Source organism: Hippocampus bargibanti, linkage group LG11, assembly GCF_051943395.1.
Source record: "Hippocampus bargibanti isolate YZ-2025 linkage group LG11, ASM5194339v1, whole genome shotgun sequence".
NCBI classification, from domain to species: Eukaryota; Metazoa; Chordata; class Actinopteri; order Syngnathiformes; family Syngnathidae; genus Hippocampus; species Hippocampus bargibanti.
The window spans coordinates 20,396,381-20,421,545 of record NC_142744.1 but is presented as its reverse complement, the minus strand read 5'-3'; the positions used below and the strand labels follow the sequence as shown (position 1 = coordinate 20,421,545).

General features: G+C 42.4%; 2 protein-coding genes across 2 annotated transcripts; one reads left to right on the top strand and one right to left on the bottom strand.

Moving 5' to 3' along the window:
• The first annotated feature begins 682 nt into the window (after nt 1–682).
• Nucleotides 683–14,353, top strand: dhx30 (DExH-box helicase 30). The gene is made up of 13 exons (XM_089008292.1): nt 683–1,157; nt 2,714–3,097; nt 4,288–4,363; nt 4,443–4,547; nt 4,618–4,793; nt 5,677–5,883; nt 5,969–6,050; nt 7,892–8,085; nt 8,151–8,310; nt 10,519–10,676; nt 11,071–11,174; nt 11,271–11,410; nt 13,954–14,353. Exons 1-13 carry the CDS (start codon nt 837–839, stop codon nt 14,205–14,207), a joined length of 2,361 nt encoding a protein of 786 aa, XP_088864418.1. The 5' UTR covers nt 683–836; the 3' UTR covers nt 14,208–14,353.
• Nucleotides 14,354–14,636: 283 nt separating this feature from the next.
• On the bottom strand, nt 14,637–22,290 carry LOC148891898 (alanine aminotransferase 2-like; the record flags this gene model as incomplete). The annotated part of the gene is made up of 7 exons (XM_089008293.1): nt 14,637–14,991; nt 15,379–15,491; nt 17,984–18,139; nt 18,235–18,409; nt 18,485–18,621; nt 21,889–21,968; nt 22,035–22,290. Coding segments are annotated over 7 exons (1,008 nt in total), but the record flags the coding sequence as incomplete, so codon positions are not given.
• Nucleotides 22,291–25,165: the final 2,875 nt, after the last annotated feature.

Below are 25,165 nucleotides of genomic sequence, written 5' to 3'. Positions count from 1 at the left end.
ATCTCAATTAAATATATCAAATATTCATTAATGTATTTCAAATATAATTTTATAACTTAAAAATTAATTAATTATTAAATAGCATGTATATTATAGAAAACAAAAAAATATAGAACAAAAAACTTAAAGAAAATATTCATAATGCACTTACGAAATTAAATGATTTACAAATAAGATCTACAATAATGACTAAAATATTGACTAACAATAAATAAAAAGAATCAAATTAAAAATAGTCATCTTAAACCTAAAATGATAACAAAATGTTCATTAACATTTATCAAATAACATTTAAATATTTATATAAATTATTACAATCATTAAAACGTAAAATATAGCTCTATGCGGTGGAATCTTTGTAAAATACGCTCAGTAGAAGTCATTTGAAGCCATTTTACAAATTATGGACACATGTCCGAAGACGTCGGTTGTCGCTTCAGTGTCGTTGAGTACGATGGAAACGCACTTTCAATTTTTATTTTTTTTTAAGTTAGACTAGCTTATTCAAGTGGTTGCTTATTTATCTCTGTCAGTTAAAGTTGTTTAGTGACGAAAACAATTAGAATTATCGTCTGTATTGTAGAGCGTTCACTTTGTCAACTGTAAACTTACCAAAGAGCTTAAACTCCCAAAGAGTGTTCGAACCTTGACCACCGCTACTGGTAAGAAACTTAATGGTATAATTTGTGTATTTATGACAGTATCCAGTTGAAGCCGAAGTGCAGAAACTCTACGAACAAGAGGATGACACCGTCAATCAGGAGGAAGCAGAGGAGGAAGCCTTGATAATAGACGCCATCACAGGCAGACCTTACAGGTCGTGGTCCCCTTGGGAAATGCGGCACCTGAACAAGCACCTGCAGGAGGAGTGGGAAAGCGCCGGGCCAGGTCTGAGCACAGTGTTGCCGGTCGACAACCACCGGGAGCGCGTGGTCTCGGCTGTGCGTGCCTCCCAGGCGGTCGTGATCGCCGGCGAGACCGGGTGTGGCAAAACCACCCGCATCCCTCGTTTCCTCCTGGAGGATCGTGTGATGGCGGGACATGGCGCCGATTGCAACATTCTGGTGACGCAGCCTCGTCGGATCAGCGCTGTGTCTGTGGCCCATCGCGTGGCGCACGAGATGGGCCCTGCTCTCAAACACTCTGTTGGCTATCAGGTTTGTGACATTTTCCTCTCATTATTTCGGAAGCCCCGATACCGTTTCACTGTACCACCAAAGGGTGAACAATTACGACTGTTGCCGATGGTAAAAAAATAATGAATAAAAATAAAGTGCACATTCACGTCAGCGTTTGTCAGTGTCTGTTCAAGCTCTAAAATGTTAACCAATAGTTAGTTTGTGGAGGGTGGGGGTTTCCTTTCGTGGTGAAGACATTTTGAACATGTTCAAAGAAAACTACAGGAAAATTACTGCCAGCCGTTTGGCGAATGTTTGTGACCTCTAATGAACACCGTTGAACTCTGACGTGAACGCAACATTTTCTGCCTTAGAAAACCGTCTTGACTTTTTTGACACTGAGCAGGTTAGCGGCTTTTGGGGAAGGGTGTTGAGGTCAGGACAGTTGACTTTGAGGGGCAAGTATAGCTATGAACTTACAAATAGGTGTTGCATAAAAACTAATTTACGAATGAATCAGTTTGGAAATCAGAGGCCAATAAAGACTACTCTCACATATTACTGTATTATTTTCAAAGTGGGAATGGAAACGAAAAATGCTCTCAATGTTGCAACTTTTGTAAAAGTGATGAGAATTAGCAGTTTTTGAATTTGAACAAGAAACACACAATTTGCTTTGGTATATGTATACAAGTATATGGGCCATTTATATCGTTTGACATTTTGGGCAAATGTTTAGTTAGGTTCATTTCAGTTTTCAGAATGAAATAGTGTAATACGTTGCTGAAAAATGTTGTTGTGTTTTTTTCATTTTTTTGCCAATTGAGTATTGATTTTAACCCTTGCACCATACTTTGCTGCTTTTCAGAATCAGAATCGGAAAACCTTTATTCGTCCCACAATGGGGAAATGTGCAGTCCACAGCAGCAATTTGAAAGGCGATGGGGTTGTGGGGTGAAAGGATAGAAAACAAGATATTCTAAGCATAGCAAAATAAAAATGTTAACTGTAAATGTGCAAATCCGTTTCATGAAAAAATGTACATAGTGCAAATATCAATCATTTCCTCCATGTGAAGAAAGTATTCGCGGGATTTTTGTGTCTTGTGTTAAAGATTATACCATTGACTTTGACGGTAAAAGCTTTCTTGTTTGAACATTTAAATAAAAGGGAATTACCTGTAATTGGAAAAAAGTAATAAATATGAAAAGTAATCTGTAATTTGCTGGACAAAATTTCAATCATAAAAACTATGAAAAAAGTGTGACAGGTGTTGCGCGAAGCTATTCTAAAACAGCAGGATTTTCAGACCAATGGCTTCCTTGATAAAAAGCAGAAAAATGTATTTGAATAATAGCGCATTTTGCCAAGGGCACAATGAAAGAAAAAAATAATTGTTTGAGGTTTCAGTTATAATTGTTCAGGCAATTGTTTGGAGAAATTGAGCATATAAATTAAAACTTACTGAAAAAAATAATAACGCCAATGTATTTTGGAAAAAAAATAATTTTGATGGACACTACGCCGTTCATAAAAAAATTCCATCTTGCCTTCTCCTTTAATCCAGTTAATGATGACTCACTCCCTCTGTGCAGGTCAGACTTGAGAGCAAACCACCAGAGCAAAGCGGTGGGGCCTTGCTCTTTCTGACGGTAGGCATTCTTCTGAGGAAGCTGCAGTCCAACCCCACCCTGCGAGGCATCAGCCACGTGGTGGTAGACGAGGTTCATGAGCGAGACGTCAACACAGACCTCCTGTTGGCGCTACTGCGCTCGTGCATGAGCAAGAACCCTGACCTGCAGGTGGTGCTGATGAGCGCCACCGGAGACAACGAGCGGCTGGCCCGCTATTTCGGTGGCTGTCCTATTGTCAAGGTGCCGGGATTCATGCACCCCGTGCGTGACAGATATCTGGAGGACGTGCTGAGAGAAATGGGGCGGCCTCAACCTCTTGAAGAAAGCATCGAGTCGACCAATGAGGTGAGACTCTATGCTTTGTACTTTTTATTGTGTGAATACGTTTTATTTATTCAAAACTCAGGCGACCAGGTGGTGCAGTGGTTTTCACCTCAACTTCACAGTGCATGGTTACCAGGTTGCATTCCAGCTCTGTCCTCCCTGGGTGGAGTTTGCATACTCTCCGTGGGTTTTCTCTTGGTACTCCAGTTTCCTCCCACATTCCAAAAACATGCACGGCAGGTTAATTGAACACTCTAAATTGTCCCTCGGTACGAATGTGAGCGTGGGTGTTTGTTTGTCTCTATGTGACCTGCGCCTGGCAACCGGTTCAAGTGTGACTGCCCGTAGACGGCTGGGATAGGTTCCAGCACCCAATGATCCTAGTGTGGATAAAACGGTTCAGAAAATTGATGGGTGTACTGATGAATAAAAACTAGTTATTGTTTCGAGAATATAGTTTTTTTTTACCAAAATGTTTCAAGTAAGTAAGTGATACCTCAGCTGACGAACTTAATTGCTTCCCAGAAAGTGTGTGTAAGGCGACAAGTTCGTCTGCAGAACATTTATTTCCCATAAGAAACCATTAAAAATGAGAATAATCCGTTCCCAGGTCTCCATAAACATAAACATGCTTAGCCACACGTTGCAATGGTTGACTTAGCGTCCTGGTACTGGGACGCTAAGCCACACAAACGCACACCTCATTCGTGTTTTTCGATGATCTTCTTCTGCTCGGCCGTAATTTTCTTTTGTGTCCTCTTCGTCTTAACACTAGCCTGTGGTTGGGTCTTTTTAATAGCAAAAGTACTCCACTCGATTGCAAACCACGTCTGCACTCACAGAAAGGAGGTGTGGAAAACTTATCCGCCAGCCACCATGGCGCTGTTCGACCGTGTGGTTTGGTGTTCATCTGCCGAAAACTAGTCCGCCAGCCACCGTGGCGCTGTGTGGTTTGCTCCGTCTGCCCAAAACTAGTTCATTAGCCAAGAGTATATGCTCATGAATTTAATGTTCGTGAGGCAAAAAGTTTGTGAGCTTAAGCGTAAGCGAGGTCTCACTGTACATGTATAGACACCATTTTTCTTCTAGGGGAAAAAAATAATAATTTTATAGAATTTGGATAATGCCTAAAGGAATATTTGGAGAGGTGACATTTCTCCATGCTGCTCATCATTGTTCATAGATGTGCCTTTTTTCCTCCTCAACATCAGCAAAGCAATGATGCCAGTCCGGATCTGAATCTGGTCGCTGATGTCATCGAGCACATCGACAAACGTGGCGATCCGGGTAGCGAAACCCCTCTCTACTTGTTCATCCTTCTGCAGAAATTCAATGTGGTTACATTTCAAATTACTTCCTCATTCAGGTGCCTTACTGTGTTTCCTGCCTGGATGGCAGGACATCAGGACGGTTCAAGAGATGCTTCAGATGAATCCGCACTTTTCCTCTGGCATGCACGTGATCCTGCCATGTAAGAGTGCAAACATCCACCTTATACCTGCAACAACAGGAACTAGCATCTCCTTTTCTTCTTGTTTCAGTGCACTCTAGTTTGTCTGTAGCAGACCAGCAGGCAGTATTCCAGCACCCCCATGAGGGTCAGAGGAAAATTGTCCTAGCCACTAACATCGCAGAGACCTCCATCACCATCGACGACATTGTGCACGTGGTGGACGCTGGAACGCACAAGGAGCACAGTTATGACCCACGCACTAAAGTAAGGCCCCGTATGCAACATTTTCATTTGATCTTGTGCATGCAAATTAATTCATTCACTGGCAAAGGATGGGCAAAAATGTGTCTACTCCAGTGCCAGGGTTTGTTATTTTCAGGACCCACAGAATATTACGTTTTAGGACTACATAAACATTAAATTCAGAATAAGAAACCTTAGACTCTCTTCTTTCATCAGAAAAAAAAAAGAGTTGATTCCAAGTTATATGGATCTGGATTTATCTGCGCTTGAAATAGGGGCGGCTGTGCAAAATACCATAAAATACATACATATTGATTTATACAGCGCTTTAACAACAGCTGAAGCTGTAACAAAGCGCTAACATGGACAAAAGGCAAATGCTGCCCCTTCGTGGAAGGGAAAAACATTAGCAGAGGTCTGACCAGCCCTTTATCGGCACCCCCACAAGAAAAACCAAAACCCAAACAAATTCGGGAATGGCAGCAAATGAGTTAAATGCAAGTTCTTCAAAATTTCTGCAGTTAGCCAAGTGATAATTTTATATGAAAAAATACTGCAGCTTTTCGCAAAGAAATGTGAAAAAAAGTTTTTCAGCAATATTTATTTCTTTTTAAGTTAGAACGTTGCAGGAATAGTCATTTTTAATCAGTTAATAAAATTGTCATGTGTAAGAATAAAATTAGGTTGCAACATATTTTACTTGATTTTTTTAAATAATCTTAATTTAATGAAACACTTTTATTACTTCAACTATTATCAGAATTTTGAATTATAAACAAGGGTGTGCTGATGCATATCACAGTTGTCTTTGGGCATTAGGTGGTGTGTGCCCTGAACTGGTTTCTAGCAAATTGCATGGCACACAAAATTCCGTCCTCACGAATGTAATGCCTGCTGTTGTCAGGTATCTTGTCTGGACACGGTGTGGATATCGCGATCCAACGTAACTCAGAGAAAAGGGCGAGCCGGACGCTGTCAGCCTGGTCAGTCGTACCATCTGTTCCCTCGTAAACAACTGGACACTATGACGCATTTCCCCGTCCCGGAGATACTGCGCACTCCGCTGGAGAGCTTAGTGGTCCAGGCCAAGATCCACAGTCCAAGTTTAAAGGTAGTTTCTGGAGGCATTGGTATTTGAATGCTAAATGCTTTCATCATCTTGACTTGTGTTGTCTTTCTGACGCGTGTCCTTGGAGGCTGTTGACTTCTTATCACAAGTGTTGGACAGCCCCGAAAAAGAAGCTGTGTCAGATGCCGTCCGAAATCTGCAAGACATTGGTGAGTCTTTTCGACTGCCTGCTTTAGGTGCTCATGGATCACAGAAAAAAACAAAATGACAGTATCACATGCCGTTTTACTTTTTCCGCATGTTGTTGTTTCGGTATCATCCCAAAATTGAAAACATTCATTCTCTTTCCCTCAAAATTCTCGACGCAACATCCGATAACAGCAACGTAAACAACATCATTTATCACGGGTGCAAAACTAATTTAGCTGCATGAATGTTTCAAAGATGATCAGTTGAAAGATGATGTCCCTGGGCTAAATCTTGAGCTTGGTGACAAAGGATGAGAATGTATACTCGGATGTGCTGGTAAAAGTGATTTCTGCTTTTTTTTTTTTTTTTTTTTTTTTTTTTTTTTTTTTTTTTTTTTTTTTTTTTTTTTTTTTTTTTTTTAATACATTGACAAAAATAACCCAAAAAATGATACATTGTCAATATATGGTGTTGTGAATATAGATTATTATCTTCACTATAAGCACACCTTCAATGAATGGCCTATTTTAAAACTTTTTTTTCATATATAGGGCACACTGCATTAGAATCGAAGCTAGAATAGTGACTGTGGTTGAACTATACATCCACTAGATTTAGCTACGCTAAAGGAATACAATACAATACAGCTTTTTTTGTATTGAACCTACACCAGCTGCAGCTGTAATTAAGCGATTTACAGAACACTTAAAAAGCCGCGTCCAAGAACTCAGAATATTGATCCATATACAAGTAACACCCGTACTTACGACCACGACCGCCAGACCTTTTTTTTTCTACGGCAGGGACCGCAACGCCCAATTTTGGGGATCCAGTATCTCACTGTCGCACAGCAATCGACTGTGTGATGGCAGCGGAGGGAGGGTGTCCACCAGCCGCGGCGGGAACGCGGTGGCGGGAACGCGAGGGCGGGGCTGTGGGGTCGGGGCATTCCCGCCGCCGCGTTCCCTGTATATATATATATATACAGTAAAGTCTCGTTATATCGATAGTACCGCTTATTACGATACTATTTCTATGAACGCAAGGAGAAAATTACATGCGCGCAGGGTCGGATATATCGATAGTCCCGGTTATATCGATATTTCTTCGGACTCCCGAGAATATCGATATAACGAGACTTTACTATATATATATATATATATATATATATATATATATATATATATATTAAAGTATGTATCTCAAAAACAAACAAAATAGGAAACCATTAAAATGGGAATAATCCGTTCCCGGGTTTCCATAAAATATACTTTCAACTAAATAAGCCTTAAAACTACACACTACATACCTTATTCTATGTATAATAAATGTGCTATTGTATTGTCATGAAAGAAATACACTGCATTGTATCATAAAGTCACTTTATTTACATTTGTGATGGTCATTTATGGCTTGATGGAATGGCGTTGGAGGTCAAAGGGAATTGCTGTTAGGAAAGAGAGGCGCATTACATGAGGACTGTAATAAAAGCAATAAACTGTGCTGTAAAATAAAGTTTTGTTTACCTTTTTGATGGTCGTTGATGGCTTATGGAAGGAGAGTCACCTTCCATAAGGACTGTTGGTAACTTAACCTCTGGTGCTGTTCGGTCGTGTGCTTCCACCGAAGATCACTCCGCTAGCCGTGGTGGGTGTGTATTATGAAAATAGTGCTTATTATAAGGTTTAATGTTCATAAATTTGACGTATAAGACAAAAAGTTTGTAAGTTGAGGTGTTTGTAAGTTGAGGTCTCACTGTATATATATATAAAGGGCATCTGATTATAAGACACACTGTTGTCTTTTGGGGAAATTGAATGCATTTACCAGAACATTTTGCAATTTTGTTTCTTGCGTGCAGGGGTCCTGGACGAGCGGGAATCGCTGACGCCTTTGGGGGAGCGTGTGGCTTCGATGTCATGTGACCCGCGTCTGGGCAAAGTTCTGGTTCTGGGTGCCATGTTCCGCTGCGCCTTGCCGATGTTGACGGTCGCCGCCTGCCTTACCCGAGACCCTTTCCACAACAGCCTGCAGAACCGAGCGCTGGTCAATAAGGTGAGATGGCGACGGTTGACATCAGATTCAACCGCACACTCTGATCTGTCGCCGCCGTCCGTCAGACCAAGGCTGGCCTGAGCGGCTCCAGTTGCAGCGACTACCTGGCGTACAGTCGCGCCGTGCTGGGGTGGAGGAGGCTTCAGCATGAAGGAGACCGTCACGATCGAGACCAATACTTGGAGGAACTATGCTTGTCCAAGGCCAGCCTGCGCTTCATTAACGGTATATTAAGTATGATACCGCAATGAGTACGGTTTTTATCATCCCATTCCAGGTTACGGTTTATTAATGAAAATTACGGTTTCCAATAAAAATCAAAATACGAGATCGCTAAGCATTGTATCTAAATTTAGGACAGGTGATTGGCTCAGTGCCAGCTGATAGCTTCCTTCAGATGAATTGCGCATGCGTGTGCTCAGGGTCATTCCTGAATGGTATCTGCCGGACAAAAAGCAACACAAAGTGTGAAGTCTAAAAGAAAACTACAGTTGTTTTATGAGGAATACTCCCAAGCATTTCCAATAGTTATACTTCAGTCAAGAAAAGGTGAACATTACACGGTATGTTTTTATCAATCTTACCATACGCAGCGATATATATATATATATATATATATATATATATATATATATATATATATATATATATATATATATATATATATATATATATATATATATGATTGAGTTTTGCTGGTTTGGCGGTAGCATTGTCGTTGGCTACCAGCAGTTGAGACGAATTGGATTTGAGCCAGAATGGTCTTTGTAAGATCGGTTCCCGATTAAAAAAAAAAAATCCCGTATAAAAAGTTGTTGGATGCCGTACATGATTTGAAATGATAAAAAACGTATACAATACGGGAAAAACATAAATTGACAGGTCAGGAGTTTGTTGATACCTATTTTTGTCAACCCATAGGAATGAAGGTTAGATGTCCATCTTTGAAGTTACTCACAATGTCTTACAATTCATTGCACTTTTTTAAAATATTAAATAGTAGGTTTATTGTAAAATACAGTAAAGTCTCGTTATATCGATATTGGTGATATCGATAGTCCCGCTTATTACGATACTATTTCTATGCACGCACGGAGATAATTACATGCGCGCAGGGTCGGATATATCGATAGTCCCGGTTATATCGATAGTCCCGGTTATATCGATATTTTTCGGACTCCCTAGAATATCGATATAACGAGACTTTACTGTATTTCTGTTTTGTTTTCTTAAAATAGTAGCAAACTTGATATTTTCATGATTGACGAGTTGAAATACAAGTATTTTTTCACAAGTATATCTTTGACATTGATCAACATTTGTATGGTGTTATTAGTCTCATTTTAAGTAGCTGTAATGTTAAAAATCGTTTGATTTCGGGGGCTATGCCCTCCTGACACCCTGACAATGATGGCTTCCTCCTGAAACCCCTGATATAAGGAGTAACAATAATAACAATCAGAATAATAACAATGATAAATTACATTTAAGCGCCTTTCAAAGCTCTCAAGGACACTTTACAGCAGGGGTCTCAAACTCGCAGCCCGCGGGCCAACTGCGGCCCCGAAAGAATATTTTGCGGCCCGCCTTGACATGAAAGATTAATGTTAGTGCGGCCCGCATGATTGATATGAATGAAACTTGAAACAACTAGAGAGGGAATTTAATCACAGATTTGCAAACTTCAAGACGCACAAAGCCACATTTCAAATTTTTGAGGACCCATTCTCTTTTGATGTGCAAAATGCCCCTTTATAAGAGAAAAAGTAAACTTTTCCACATGATTTCTTTTGTTGCTTATTCTAAATCTGCGCTTGTATTTTCTCAACCACATCAGGTTTTCATAATCTTCATGATAAGATATTTAAAATCTGCATGACAAATATATCTAATTTTGATCATTCACCAAAAATGTGTGACTACAAACATGTATATATATTCTTTTTTTTTTTTTTTTTTTTTTTCATACAAAGCTCTGTTCATCCATCATATTTCAGACAAAGTCCACATTTCAAACCATGACATTATACGCATCATCATCATAGTCGTTCTCATCACTGTCAAAGTAGTTGCTGCTCATGTCACAAACATGTATATACAGTAAAGTCTCGTTATATTGATATCGGTTATATTGGTAGTACTGCTTATTACGATACTATTCCGGTTATATCGATATTTTTTCCGACTCCCGAGAATATCGATATAACGAGACTTTACTGTATATTCTAAATAAATAATCATGGAATCTTCAATATGAAAAAGTATTTTTTCCAATCGTTATTTCAATAATTTTTTGACATGAAATTTTTGGGGCTGAATATTAAAGGATGAACATCAGATTCTGCCTTTTAAAAGCTAATGATATAAAAGTGCTTTTCCAATACCATCCTTTGATTGACCCCTGAGCTATAATGTGCTTGTCCACTACTGCAGGTCTCATCTCTCAGTTCAGCGAGAATCTGTGCGAGGCTCAACTGGTATCCCGTGCCAGCGAATGCCAACGTAGCTTGTCGATAGTAAACCAGCACAGCGAGCAGGAGCAGTTGCTCAAGGCTGTGCTGCTGGCAGGACTCTATCCCAACCTCATCCAGGTCCGCACAAATTCAAAGGCCTTACTTTGTTGTCATCATCATTTTAGTGAGAGGGATTTCAAAAGTGTGATGCAAGATTGCACCCACTTTTAAAAAAATACTAATGCAAGCAGCAGCTATTGCATGCTAAGTAGTTAATGCAAAGGCAGCAGATGGGCTGGCCTACATAGTGACGTGTGACATGTTTATTTAACCGTTGCCGATTGCATTGCCGGATAAACCAAAGATTTTCAACATACAGTACTTGTTTATTATGTTTGTCAGAGTCATTAGAAGTGCCTTGCACGCTGGGTCCGAGAGGACAGTAATTTCATCTGTAGTGTATGTCCTGCATATTAGCATATTTGACGTTAAAGCTGACTTTGACTTGACTTTGACTTGTGATACTGTTCAGGTTAAGCGAGGCATTGTGACCAGAGGGGGGCGCTTTCGTCCCAACAGGCTGTCTTTCCGCACTCCAAGCGGCCCTGTTGTTCTCCATCGCTCCACAGTTAACAGGTGCGACACGTTTTTTTAAGAGCATGTTTCTCATTGATTTTCTGACATGCTTTGTGTGTATGTGTGTGTGTCCATGCGTATCTGCGCCATTTGTAGAGGAAACGATGAACTTCCTAGCCGATGGCTCACCTTCTTCGGTGCCCTCAAGTCCAATGGCTCCGTCTTCATCCGCGACTCGTCAGCAGTCCATCCTCTCGCTCTGCTCTTGCTGACAGACTGTGACGTCACGGAAACGGGTACACTTCAATGACATGTGACATGTCAATGACATTACTTTTTTTATTTTTGCATTATTGGATCGGATGTTTTTTTAATTGCTAAATTATACACATATTGAGTCAGAAGTGTACGGAAGAGCATTGTGGCCAGGTTGAAATATATATATTCTTAGATATGTATTATTCTGAGAAAAAAAGTAGATTTAAAGTCACAAATTTGCTAGATTTGAACGTTTTTTAAAAAATTCTAAGTTTGAGATGCATCAAAAAGAAAGAAGTCCAAGATGGCGCCCGAGTAGGCAGCCTCAGCAAGTGCTCTCATGAGCCTTGCTTTTTTTTGGTTGTTTTTGTCTTGTTTTGTGTTTTCTTTTGTCACTTTGTGTTGTTGTGCATTGTGTGGAACGGATACAGGTTGTTTTTCAGCATTTTTGACCACGACATTCATCAAGGAGGAGACTGTGCTGAGCGGGTGCGCCTTTTCGGCAGCATGAATATGCCAGTACTGTTTTTGAATGGGAGGAATGTCGGAGCCATTCGACTGCCATCGCTGGACACCAAAGGGGCCATTGTGCTTTTTTTACGCCTGTAATGGGCATCTTCACAGCCCCGCTTTGTTTAGCGGAAAGGTCAGTGCTGTTGGACGGTCTGCGGCTGGATGGATGCATGGCTTGAGGAACCAGCAATAAGAAGAAAGGAGCGTCAGCGCAGAGCGCCGATGCGTATGTGGAACTGTTGCGGCTTGGAATTGAAGCAGATTTATGTGGAACAGGAGATGTGAGACAATCTCTTTTCGTCAATGGATGCTACAGCTGCGTGTTTGCTTTCAATATTTAGCTTGTAGTTGGCATGCACATTCCACCATGATGTCCCTGATCCACTGGTGGAAAGACGCTTTGATCCTCTCCTCTTTCATCTAGAACTGTTTCATCATTCTGTGTCATCACAAAGAGGGTACAGCAAGTCCTGAAGAATGAATGTCTCTCTGTGTCTTTGTTTTGTCATATTGTCTCTATGCTGTCATATTATTTGTTATTTAGTTTTTTTTTGTTCTTTTGACTTCAAGACGGCGCCGCGAGAGTGGCTGCCTTTCCAGCAGCTCATGTATTTTGTTTTTCTACTTTCATTCCTTTCATCACTTTGCTGCTGTGAAATGTAAATTTCTCCACTGTGAGACTAATAAAGGCATATCCAATCCAATCATTCGGTCGTGCAGTGGGTTAGCGTTAGCAGCCTTGTGAGACGAGATAATTTACAGAACAAAAGTGGGTTCCTGTGGAGTGTCAGTTCTGGCGTAATTAATTTATTTTATATGGTTTTCATGGTCTAACTACGCACAAAATGTCAATACTTTTGGCCGCGACTGAGTTCACGACACCACCTCTTCAAACTCCGGATAGAAATGACAATATTGTGATTCTGTGCCAAGAGTTGGAGGATATCTTTGTTACTAAACCCGATCTCAAAGTAACAACTGATTAACTCGTCCATTTCAGCTTGACCGTCAGCTACGGAAGAGCATTAGGCTGCTAACCCACCGCACGACCGAATGATGTATCTCATAGTCCGAAAGTTTTTTTTCTGGTTTAAATCTAGCAAATTTGTGACTTTAAATCTAGACTTTGAAGTTTAGTTTGTGATGTAATGTGGGGAAACAGATTTCATGGTAAGATCAGAGCATTGTCATCAAATGGTGAGTACAGTTTTTGCTTTTTTGAATGTTGCTGTGCTGATGACCATTTTGTGTTTGGGAGCCTTTTACTGAGCGAATTGCTTGTTCTGTAGCCACAAAGGGACATAAGTCTTCTTGTGCCGGTCCCAAGCCCGGATAAATACAGAGGGTTGTGTGAGGAAGGGCATCCGACGTAAAAGCTTGGCCAAAACAAACATGTGGATCAAACCTCGAAAGATGGGGGACACTGATTTGCTGTGGCGACCCCTTGAAGGGAAAAGAAGAAATCTAGCAAATTTGTGACTTTAAATCTAGCAAATTTGCAAGTTTGAAACTCGCATTTGCAACATTTTTTTTCTCAGAATAATACCCCATCACTAAATATATATATACACACACACAGTAAAGTCTCGTTATATCGATATTCAAGGGAGTCCGAAAAAATATCGATATAACCGGGACTATCGATATATCCGACCCTGTTTGCATGTAATTTTCTCCGTGCCTGCATAGAAATAGTATCGATATAACCGGGACTATCGATATATCCGATATCGATATAACGAGACTTTACTATATATATATATATATATATATATATATATATATATATATATATATATATATATATATATATATATATATATATATGTATATATACATTTCAACTTTGCTCTAATGCTCTTCCGTAGGAGGGAGTTTTTAAAACTTAGATTTTACTTTTGTTGTTTTTTGGGGGGGCTAAATATTTTTGATTGTGATTTTAGTTTTTTTTAAAGATAAACTATTTGATTTATTTCGCCTTGCGGGTGTGGTTTTCATGATTTATTACATATGTACTTGAAAGTTATTTTTTTGCCATGGACAAAAATCTCCATCTCTGTGTTTTTAGTGCGTGGAGACAACGTGGAGGTGGTGCTCTCAGGATGCTCGCTAGCGCGCTGCCAACTGTCAGCCAGCGCTTGGGAACTACTGTGGGAATTGCGCACCTCCATCCAAGCCATGCTGCGCCGCAACCTGACACAGCCCACCTATGGCGCCACCACGTACTCGGGCCAAGACGGTGAACTCATTGCGCTGCTGGTGGAGCTGCTTAATGGCACAGACGGCAACCTGTGGATGCCAAATGATAGTAAGGTAGACTGACCATCCTAAATATACAGCCATTGTAAACTGTATAGCAGTTATTTATGTTTTGTTAGATTACTATTTTTGAATGGCCATCGAATGTACTATTGAAGAAATCCATTCATTTGGGTTGTGCAGCCTAATATATATATATATATTTAATGACTTAAAAGTCAAAATGTTTTTTTTTTTTGGCTCTATGAATTTTACTGTCTGAAATATAAAATAATGTTCCAAAAGTAACAATTTGAGGGTCATCTAAATTAAAAACATACTTCATATTGCACAAGTTTTGATTTTTCTTTGACACTGACAGATGTCACAGAGCATAGCACTGGTGGCAAATGTGTTGCTAGTTACTCCCTGAATTTTAGCGTGCTTTACTACTTTTTTTTAATAGTGTGACTTTTTTCCCAGTTGCCAAATGAATTCACCTTACAATGTGGTCATCTTATTTTTACAATTCAGATGAAAGGGTAGAAATCAGATTAAATGAATGTTGACAGGATCAAAATATACATTGTCATTATTACATTAAAAAAACGGAAGATAAGATAACCTTTATTCGTCTCACAATGGAGAAATTCACAATTAACAGCAGCAAAGTTATCAGAATCAGAAAACCTTTATTCGTCCCACAATGGGGGAAAGAAAAATGTTGCTTTTACAGGATTATCCAATCCCAGTTTCCAGAAGAATTGGAAGGAAACATTAGGGAAAATCCTTCATGAACTTTAAGTGAAAGGCACTGAGGCGTCTCAGAAGTTCCTCCATGGTGTCGGCAGGAGTCATAATGCAGAAGCTGCAGAACAAAATATATGAAATAAAAGTATGAAGCAAGACATAATCAAAGGTGGACTTCAAAGAATGAGCCTGAGGATTTTTAACTTCTTTTTCATTTCCTGCTATGCGTTACTGGATTTTTTTATGAGTGATGTTATGATAGAAGTGCACATAGTACTTGTGTTTTGTGCAGTAAAATTAGTGTCCAAGAGGCATTTTTGTTTATTTTACAGAAAGTGACTTTGGTCAATTGTGTTCGGGACTGATAAGATGCATAACATTTTGTTTTGCGCCGATACAAATATTTTTTTTCCCCTCGGTCATTGAGAATGCCAAAAATGTGATCTGTTAAAAGTGATACAAGCACAAACGTTACACCACCTGGTGCTTGGGCAAAAATCCTAACCTGATATGGTAAGTTCCTTCCTTTTGTCCATACTCGCAACCTGGACTAACAAACACGCCGGTGTCTTCCAACAGTTTGCAGCAGTAGAACATGTCAGGTTCAAGGCCCGCATTCTGAAACGTGACAGTATTCAGTATTAAAGGAGATATTTTGATGTCATGTACCAAAATATGCATGGCTCCCTCGAGGGCCTGCCCGCCTCGTGGGTGCAAAACCAAGCATATCTGATTTGTCTTCTCCTAAAATGTGAGTGATGATCTTCACTTTTCGATTATAATTCACTATTTCTTGTATATGATATCTGTCCATGGTAAGCGCTTTGTTGTAGTTTCAGCTCCTGTTTAAGCGCCATATAAATATGTATTGTATTGTACTTTATCAAAACAAAAAGAACAAAATATTAAATGCCAGCCAAATTACAGCATTCAGACTGATCTTTCAACATTAAAATGTGTATTATGACTATGAAAACACAGAAACTACCAAAATAAAGATTGGACTAAATTTTCATCACCTTGAGAAAATGTAGTTTCTATCTTTTCATGTTTCTGTAATCTGTAAAAAATGATTCAGTTCCATCCTAATGGCCTATTTTGGAAACCCCAAAAAAATGCACCCCCAAACAGAAGCTGTTTATCAAACATTCCTTTTACACCCCAAAACTTTACGAATAATTTTTATTTTTTGACATTTCAAATGTCTGAACATGTTTCCTTATGTAAAATACTAACAAGAATCAAAATATGCTTTTAATAGCAAAATAATGTACAGTAGTCATGTCACCGGTGTATCGATTTTCCATTTGAAGTCCTTTACACATTTATTTGTACTCTATCATATTGAATAGTAGTAATATTTAGTGTGTGTGCATGCATATTTCTAGCTACATCCAAGATGGTGCCGCAGTTAGCAGCTGCCTGCAAGAGCTCTTGAAAGAGCTTTCCTTTTATTTTTGTTGTTTTTGTCTTATTTTGTCATCTGGTGTTTGTATATATATATATATATATATATATATATATATCTCATTTTCACCATCACATATGTACAGACAGATTTTGATGGGGGCGGGGGTTACCGTGGTTAGCACATCAACTTGACAGTGCAGCGGTAACTGGTTCAATTCCCAAATAAATGTTTACTTTTGTAGCTGAATGATCAAATCGCAGTTGGTCAAGACTTTTAGTTTTTATTGAGAAAAAAAGTTGACAGCAATTAATGTCAATGGCGCTACTCATTAGATTCCCATTGACAGCATTTCACGTCAATGGCGCTTCAAAGATAACCGACATCTCCGGACAAGTTGTGTCCATAATTTGGAAAATGGCTTCAAATGACTTCTACTGAGCGTATTTTACAAAAATTCCACCGCATATAGCTATATTTTACATTTTAAGACTCGCGCTGAATATTCTGGAAGTCTTGTTTTTGAGTTGGTGACGAGTCGTCACGTCACTGAAGGTACGCCCCTGACTAAGAAAGGACACATTGCAGCATTCACGTCAATGCATTTTGCCGTACTTTGTTTGGTCTGAAAACTTCGTGTTGATGGTGAAATTAGAAGGAAAACACATATATAACGCGATGGTGAATCCTTTTGTGTTGTGACAAAAATTTTGAGCCCGTGTATTATTATTTCCACACGGAGCTTTGTCGCTATCTTCTGCCTGTTTTGGATGCGACATTTACCACCCCTCCCCTCCGGTGCCTCAAAATGACACGGAATACATTCTTTAATCGATTGCAAACATGTATGCTTTCCTCTTCAGAACTATTTGAATCATATTCATAACTGGATGAGTAACAAGAAAGCATGTTCTCCGAATCTGAAGCCATTGTTTTGATTCGCGAGCAAGGCAAGACGTCTTTGCGTGACACCACGACACCTTCTGAAACTGGCCACTTGTTGTTACATTTTTTTGCAGTTTCAGCACACTTTAAATCATTTTTATTGGTGTTTTGCATTTGACTAAAAATATCATACTGCGTGTTTTGGGTATTTTAGATGCTATAAAACGTTTTTCTGATGTCAGTTAGGAAACAAAAAAGTGATGTCGGTTGTCCTTTAAAGAGGGAAGTTAACATGGATGTGGAAACGATTGTAAACTCTTGGAATGCCTGTGCACAAGCAGAACCCTGGTGGTGCTCCATCACATTCCCTTTCAAATGGATTTTGTCTTCACCAATATTTAAAAAATAGAAATGATCCTCTGTGCCATCAATTGTCCCCTCACAAAAGCATTTTGAAATTGAACCGCCTTTTATTTGAGCCCTTGTGAGAACTGTGACCCCCACTCTCCCCAAAACACATTAGATTCTAAATACATCATCTTGGCCGAGCAGGACCTCCTGTCAAGTAGCTGAACGATTACTCCCTATACTGTACCTCCTTTGTAAATAGTTGAAATTAATAGAATATATTGATTTGTTACAAGTCAATTTTGCTTAGATATTTGTTTTACCTTTAATTGAGCGTGTTAGATTCATTATATCCTTTATTTTTTTTCTCCCTTCGTCTAATGTTTGAATAATTTTCGTAATGGATGCTGGAAAACCTGTCCTCAAATTAACGGCTGCATAAAACGTGAGTTGCACGAGGGGGTCTGACCTTGGCTTTGGAAATGGCTTTCGTTGTCAGATGCAACCTGGGGAAGGCGAAGGCTCCCCCTCGCACTGGCTGGCAGCTGATTGCAGGTAGTTGATTGAGAACCTGCAGCACTCTCTTTGCATTGTCAATCAGTGTGCCCCTCGTGTGCTCCGTCTCCTGTGGTAACGGGAATGATGCATCCAGGATACTGGAGCAGCTGACCGAATATCAGAAGCTCTGTCTGTGAACTTTTTGGACTGCTGTGAACTCACCTGCATGTAAAGCAGGTATGATGGATCTCCTGGCTGGGGGGGCTTCGCCATCAGCTCCAAAGCGATTTGCCCGGTGACGGGTGTAGAAGGTATCAAATGAAACAGGCGCTGGACGTACGGCATGACGACGGGGTCCATGTTGATCAGCTCTACGTATCCTCCTCGAAGACCGCACCTGAGAGGAAAACCAAAACGTGACTACAGAGGTCAATTAGGAGTCTTCATGCGTGTCATGTGATCCAGAGCTTACTCTCCAAGGAGGCCTTTGGATGCAGAGTGGAAGGAGGCCAGCTCGAGAGTGTCGGCCAAAGGTGGCCCCAACTCATGGAGGCGCTTCTTGTATGACACAAACTCACTGTTGGCATCATAAACGTTGCCCTGGTAAACCTGCGCGTAGGACATCACTGACCTCATTTACATATAGCAAGTTTTCAGTGAAAATTATCTTTTTCGTGCGTTTTCTACAGTGTATTTGCACTTCACTCACCACTACTGTATATATGCGGACTACTCTATGGTCAGCGATAATTTCCCCATTGTGGGACTATTAAAGGCTTTTTTGATTCTACTCTCATTGAGAATCCCCCAAAAAAACACTGTTGGTGTTAGTCATGAGCTTGGTGAGCTCCTGTGTAACGACCGTTTGAATTTGACATTTGAGTGTTTTTCCAAATATCAGGGATCCCAGCCAAGGGAAATTAAAATTGCGGAAAATGACGACATCGTTACAATAAGAAAAGTCGTGTGCTCTCCCGAGCGAGCAATTATACGGAATAGGTGCACGCATGCTTTATATCAAAACAAAATCTATATTTTGTCAGGCACTAGGACCAGGAATCTCACCCAGCAGGTGTACAGCGGGGGCGTGTTTCTGTTGAGAATATTTTCACTGCATTTTTTCCTTGTTTAAGTCATATCCACTTGTTAGCAGTAAATAAAGACGTACTCCAGTCAGTCGTGTGTTCTCCTTCATCAACTGATACACTGGTGACCCCGACGTTGGAAATGTTCATAGTAACAGACGAAGAAATGTCCGGCCAGCGCTTTTCCACCTACGAGGCATCACGACAAATGAGTCAAAATATTATCTGGTCGTGGCGTCTCCCAACGAACAGACTACTCGTCGTGTGCTGCCACTCTTACGCGCACCTCTACAGAGCGAGAAATACGCGCCGCTCAAATGCCTGCTGCTCAGACGATTCTCGTTATCGGCCTCTGAGAGACCAGACAGGCTTCTTTCCCTTCCCGGACTCGGCGACGGAACAGCAGTGGATCTAATGGACAAAATGCTATCGCTCCTAAATTCGGATGAAGGCAGATTCCTTTTCCCCCACATAGTCCTACGCCAGATACCACCCTCAGTGCGCGCCGTGCTAGCTAACTGGACGTGCCTAGCCACCGGCTACTATCGGGTTTTGCCGGAAGAGGCGGTTCGAGTGTTTCTGGCCACACGGAGAGGCCAGGCACGAAGAAGACCCTTACCCCGTTCCGCACATCCAAGACTTTTCCACACGTTTGGACAGCGCCGTGATCTTTTCTAAATTAGATTTAGTTCGCGGTTATCACCAGGAGCTGGTATGGGCAGAGGATGTGCCGCAAACTGCGGTAATAACCCCATTTGGCCTCTTTTAATTTCTCTGCATGCCTTTTGGCCTGAAGGGGGCAGCACATACATTTCAAAGACTTATGGACTCAGTCTTGCGAGGCCTCAATTTTGTATTCGTTTATCTCGATGACATCCTTGTGGCCAGCGGGAGGAACACCTGTCGCACTTAACGATGGTTTTCAAGCGTCTTGATTCGCACAGCCTCATCGTTAACCCTGTGAAGTGCTAATTTGAGATCGATTTCTTGGGGCATTGCATTTCTCCACAGGGTGCCATCCCCTGACCCGCCAACGTGCAGGCAGTGGTGAATTTCCCCCGCCCGACCACAGTTAAGGCTCTGCAGGAGTTTTTGGACATAATTAATTTTTACAGCCGCTTTCTTCCTCACGCAGCAGACCTCCTAAAACCCCTGTACGGCGCCTTGAGAAAAAAGAAGGCTAATGACCCCGTTGAGTGGCCTCCGCAATGAGCACAGTCCTTTCAACGAGCCAAGGACGCTCTCGCGAGGGCAACTCTTCTAGTCCACCCGATCTCAACCCCACAAGTATCTTTGACTACCGACGCGTCTGATGTTGCCCTAGGGGGGTGGTCGAGCAGCTTGTGGAGAACGAATGGCAGCCCCTTGCATTTTCAGTCGGAAGCTGCAAGATAACAAACGCAAGTATAGTGTTTTCGACAGAGATTTGTGAGCACCCTATCGTGCAACGCACCATTTTCGTTCCTTAAGGGGCGCCGGTTCACCGCATATGTAGATCACAAACCACTCACGTTCGCCATGTCGAAGGTGACTGAATCGTGGTCAGCCCGACAGCAACGGCATTTAGCGGCCATTTCATAATTTCCAAAAGACATTCGGCATGTGGTCGGCAAGTGTAACCCTGTGGCCGATTGCTTGTCATACGCGATCGTATGTCCAGTCCAGCTCGGGTCGGATTTTTCAGAGATGGGCACCGCCCAATCTGAGGATCCGGACATCCACGAACTCAATGCGACAGGCATGGCCCTGAAGCTTGAGGAGGTGGCACTGTGTGAAGGGGTGCCCGCTCTCCACTGCGATGTGTCCACGGGTCGCACTTGTCCCGTAGTTCCGCAGGAGTGCGTGTGGGGTGAGACGAGGATTTTTTTGTGTATATATATATATATATATATATATATATATATATATATATATATAATCTACACTGTCTAGACTATTAACACATTAGACATATAAGTACCAAAAATGCAACAAATTCCGCTAAATACCGGACGTCAGGGATCCCTAAAATATGGGCATCATGGTTGGACAGGGGGAATAAATTGGTGTTTGAACAATCTATTGTGCTTGACCTTGAGATGTTCCTGTTTTGAAAAATTGCCCTTTTTTAAATCTAACATGCTATGTTTATTTTCACACCAATTCTGATTATATTTTCTCTAGCACATTAGGTTTTAATAATAATAATTTAAAAATAGTAATTAGGTCATGTTTGTTTGTTTTTTTGTCAAACATTAAAGTTGTAATGGCTGCTTAAAATGAACAGAAAAATGCACGCAATTTATAGATCTCCAAAATCTCATCTCATTTTCCGTATCGCTTATTCCTCATTAGGGTCGCGGGGGTTGCTGGAGCCTATCTCAGCTGTCTTCGGGCACGAGGCGGGGGACACCCTGAATTGGTTGCCAGCCAATCGCAGGGCACACAAAGACATACAACAGTCACTCTCACACTCACACCTAGGGACAATTTGGAGTGGTCAATCTGCCTGCCATGCATGTTTTTGGAGTGTGGGAGGAAACTGGAGAAAACCCACGCGGGTCCGGGGAGAACATGCAAACTCCACACAGGGAGGCCGGACTGGGACGCGAACCAGCGACCTCTGCACTGTGAAGCCGGTGTGCTAACCACTCGACTACCGGGCCGCCCGATCTCCAAAATGTGCTAGAAAAACAGTTTTTTTAAATATCAATTTCAGGACACATAAAGCCATCTCTGATTACAAATTGTCGCTCACCAGTGTTCCGTGTTATTCTCACAATTGCTTTGCATGAACTCTAAAACACATCACCTCATCGGCAAGAAGGAAGAGCTTGTTCTCCGCAACGAACCTGATGACCTCTTCCATAGACTTCCGACTCTGGACGTGACCTGAGGAGTACCAAGATCGTCATCGGCAATCGAGACGGCTTGCAGTCGTGTTTGCGTCATTGGCACCTGTGGGGTTTCCCGGGTTGATGACGTAGAAAGCGACGGGGATGCACGCTGCGCAGGTGGACGTCAACGCTCGCCGCAGCTCGTCCGCCCGAGGCTCCCAGCCGAGGTCTTCGTCCAGGAAGTAGGGGATGGCCACGCCCCCCAAGGCCGTCACGGAAAAGTGGATGGTGCTGTGGCCCGGAACGGGTACGAGCACACCCCGTTTGGGGGTTGCCTCGCTGCTCAGCAACAATGTCAGGGTACTCTGTTGGGTTGGGCGACGTCATGCAATTCATACGAAGCTCATTGAAAAAGCTCATGTGTCATTAAAACATGGGAAATCCACAAATGAACCAGTTTTTTTTGGGGAAAGTACTGAATTATCACACATTTACGGATCTTTTTATTTGGTGACGCTAAGTAAAATAATTGTAAAATATATTTTTCATCAATGGGTTCTTTGTCATGGTGTCAATTGGTTAGTAGATTAGATTGGCTTCATTGGGCAGAGATGCAAGGTTTGATCCAAGTTAACTCCCTTCTTGTGTGGTGTTTGCATGTTCTTCCCAGGCCACTGTGTGGTTTCTCCCATATTCCAAAATTATGTATTGCAGGTTAATGGAACTCTCTAAATAGGACGCTTTGGTCCTCTCTTTCATATAGAACTGCTTCATGTCACAAAGAGGGTACGGAAAGTGCTGAAGAATGAATGACTCTCTGTGTCTTTGTGTTGTCATATTTGTTATTTATTCATTTTTTTGTTATTTTTTTACTTTGTTACTTACTTCCGGGTTGAGTGAACACTGGCGCGTGTGGCTGCCACTGCTCACCCGCAGAAAAAATATTCTCAACACGCTCGCTCCTGTCAAATTCCGCTCTGTTTTATTTACTCGTTCTGCACCCTGGTTCAACGTTCATCTCCGCTCCATGAAATCGAAAACACGCCATCTTGAAAGACTTTATCGGAGAACCAGACTCACTGTTCTCTACTTCTCTACGCTGGTTCCACTCTTATCTCTCTGGCCGCTTTCATGCTGTTCACCCAAATTAACTCCTTCACTTCACAGTCCTCTCCTGTATCTTCTGGTGTGCCCCAGGGCTCTGTCCTGGTACCTCTCCTCTTTATACCTACCTTCTTCCCCTTGGCAATATTCTCCGTAAATTTGGTATACAATTTCATTGCTTTGCGGATGACCCCGAGCTCTATCTTTCCAACAAACCCAACGTCTCTCTTCCACCTTCTTCCCTTTCACTCTGCCTCTCTGAAATTAAATGCTGGATTAGCCATAATTTCCGCAAATTTAACAGCGAAAAAACTGAAATTATCCTCGTTGGTTCCAAATCCACCTTGAGCAAAGCTAACAATTTCTCACGCACTATTGACAATTCGACCGTTTCTCCCTCCCATCAGGTCAAAAGCTTCGGTGTCATCCTTGACAGCACACTATCTTTCCACTCCCATGTAAATAACTAATAACTAACCCGAACTGCGTACTTCCACCTATCGATGAGAAGGTTTCTTCAGCCGTCATCTGTACAAATTTGAAGGTTTAGGACGTTTCGCCTCATCCATCCATCCATCCATCCATCCATCTTCTGCCGCTTATCCGGGGTCGGGTCGCGGGGGCAGCAGCTTCAGTAGGGAAGCCCAGACTTCCCTCTCCCCAGCCACTTCTTCTAGCTCGCCCTGGCGGATCCCGAGGCGTTCCCATGCCAGCTGGGAGACATAGTCTCTCCAGCGTGTTCTGGGTCGTCCCCGGGGTCTCCTGCCAGTGGGGCGTGCCCGGAACACCTCACGCGGGAGGCGTCCCGGGGGCATCCTAATCAGATGCCCGAGCCACCTCATCTGGCTCCTCTCGATGTGGAGGAGAAGCGGCTCGACTTTGAGCCCCTGCCGGATGACCGAGCTTCTCACCTTATCTCTAAGGGAGAGCCCGGACACCCGACGGAGAAAGCTCATTTCGGCCGCTTGCATCCGGGATCTCGTTCTTTCGGACACAACCCATAGCTCGTGACCATAGATGAGGGTTGGGACGGAGAGCGACCGGTAGATTGAGAGCTTTGCTTTTTGGCTCAGCGCCTTCTTCACCACGACAGATCGGTACAAAGTCCGCATCACGGCAGACGCCGCACCGATCCGCCTGTCGACCTCTCGATCCCTTACACCCTCACTCGTGAACAAGACACCCAGATACTTAAACTCCTCCACTTGAGGCAAAATCTCCCTGACCCGGAGAGGGCACTCCACCCTTTTCCGACTGAGAACCATTGTCTCAGATATGGATATGCTGATTCTCATCCCAGCCGCTTCACATTCGGCTGCGAAACGCTCAAGCGAGAGTTGGAGAGCTCCACTTGAAGGCCCCAACAGTACAACATCATCTGCAAAAAGCAGAGATGCTATACTGAGGCCACCAAAACGGAAACCTTCAACGCTTCGGCTGCGCCTAGAAATTCTGTCCATAAAGGTTATGAACAGAATCGATGACAAAGGGCAGCCTTGGCGGAGCCCAACCCTCACTGGAAACGATTCCGACTTACTGCCGGCATTGCGAACCAGACTCCGACATCGGTCATATAGGGACCGAACGGCCCGTATCAGCCGCTCCTGTACCCCATACTCCCGAAGTACCCTCCACAGAACTCCACGAGGGACACGGTCAAACGCTTTCTGCAAGTCCACAAAACACATGTAGAGTGGTTGGGCGAATTCCCATGCGCCCTCGAGCACCCTGCTAAGGGTGTAGAGCTGGTCCACTGTTCCGCGGCCGGGACGAAAACCACACTGTTCCTCCTCAATCTGAGGCTCGACTTTCCGACGGACCCACCCCTCTAGGACCCCTGAATAGACCTTTCCAGGGAGGCTGAGGAGTGTGATCCCTCTGTAGTTGGAACACACCCTCCGGTCCCCCTTTTTAAAAAGGGGGACCACCACCCCGGTCTGCCAATCCAGAGGCACTCTCCCCGATGACCACGCAATGTTGCAGAGGCGTGTCAGCCAGGACAGCCCCACAACATCCAGAGCCTTTAGGAACTCCGGTCGGATCTCATCCACCCCCGGGGCCTTGCCACCGAGGAGCTTTTTAACCACCTCGGTGACTTCAGTCACAAGGATCGGAGGGCCCACCTCGGAGTCCCCAGACACTGCTTCC

What these genes read in the sequence shown, in the direction of transcription:
- dhx30 (XM_089008292.1), top strand. Translation starts at nt 837, where the DNA reads ATGCGGCACCTGAACAAGCACCTGCAGGAGGAGTGGGAAAGCGCCGGG. An exon ending in CATGCACGTGATCCTGCCAT is followed by an intron (nt 4,548 to 4,617) that starts GTAAGAGTGCAA and finishes TTCTTGTTTCAG; the next exon opens with TGCACTCTAGTTTGTCTGTA. An exon ending in CATCGCTCCACAGTTAACAG is followed by an intron (nt 11,175 to 11,270) that starts GTGCGACACGTT and finishes CGCCATTTGTAG; the next exon opens with AGGAAACGATGAACTTCCTA.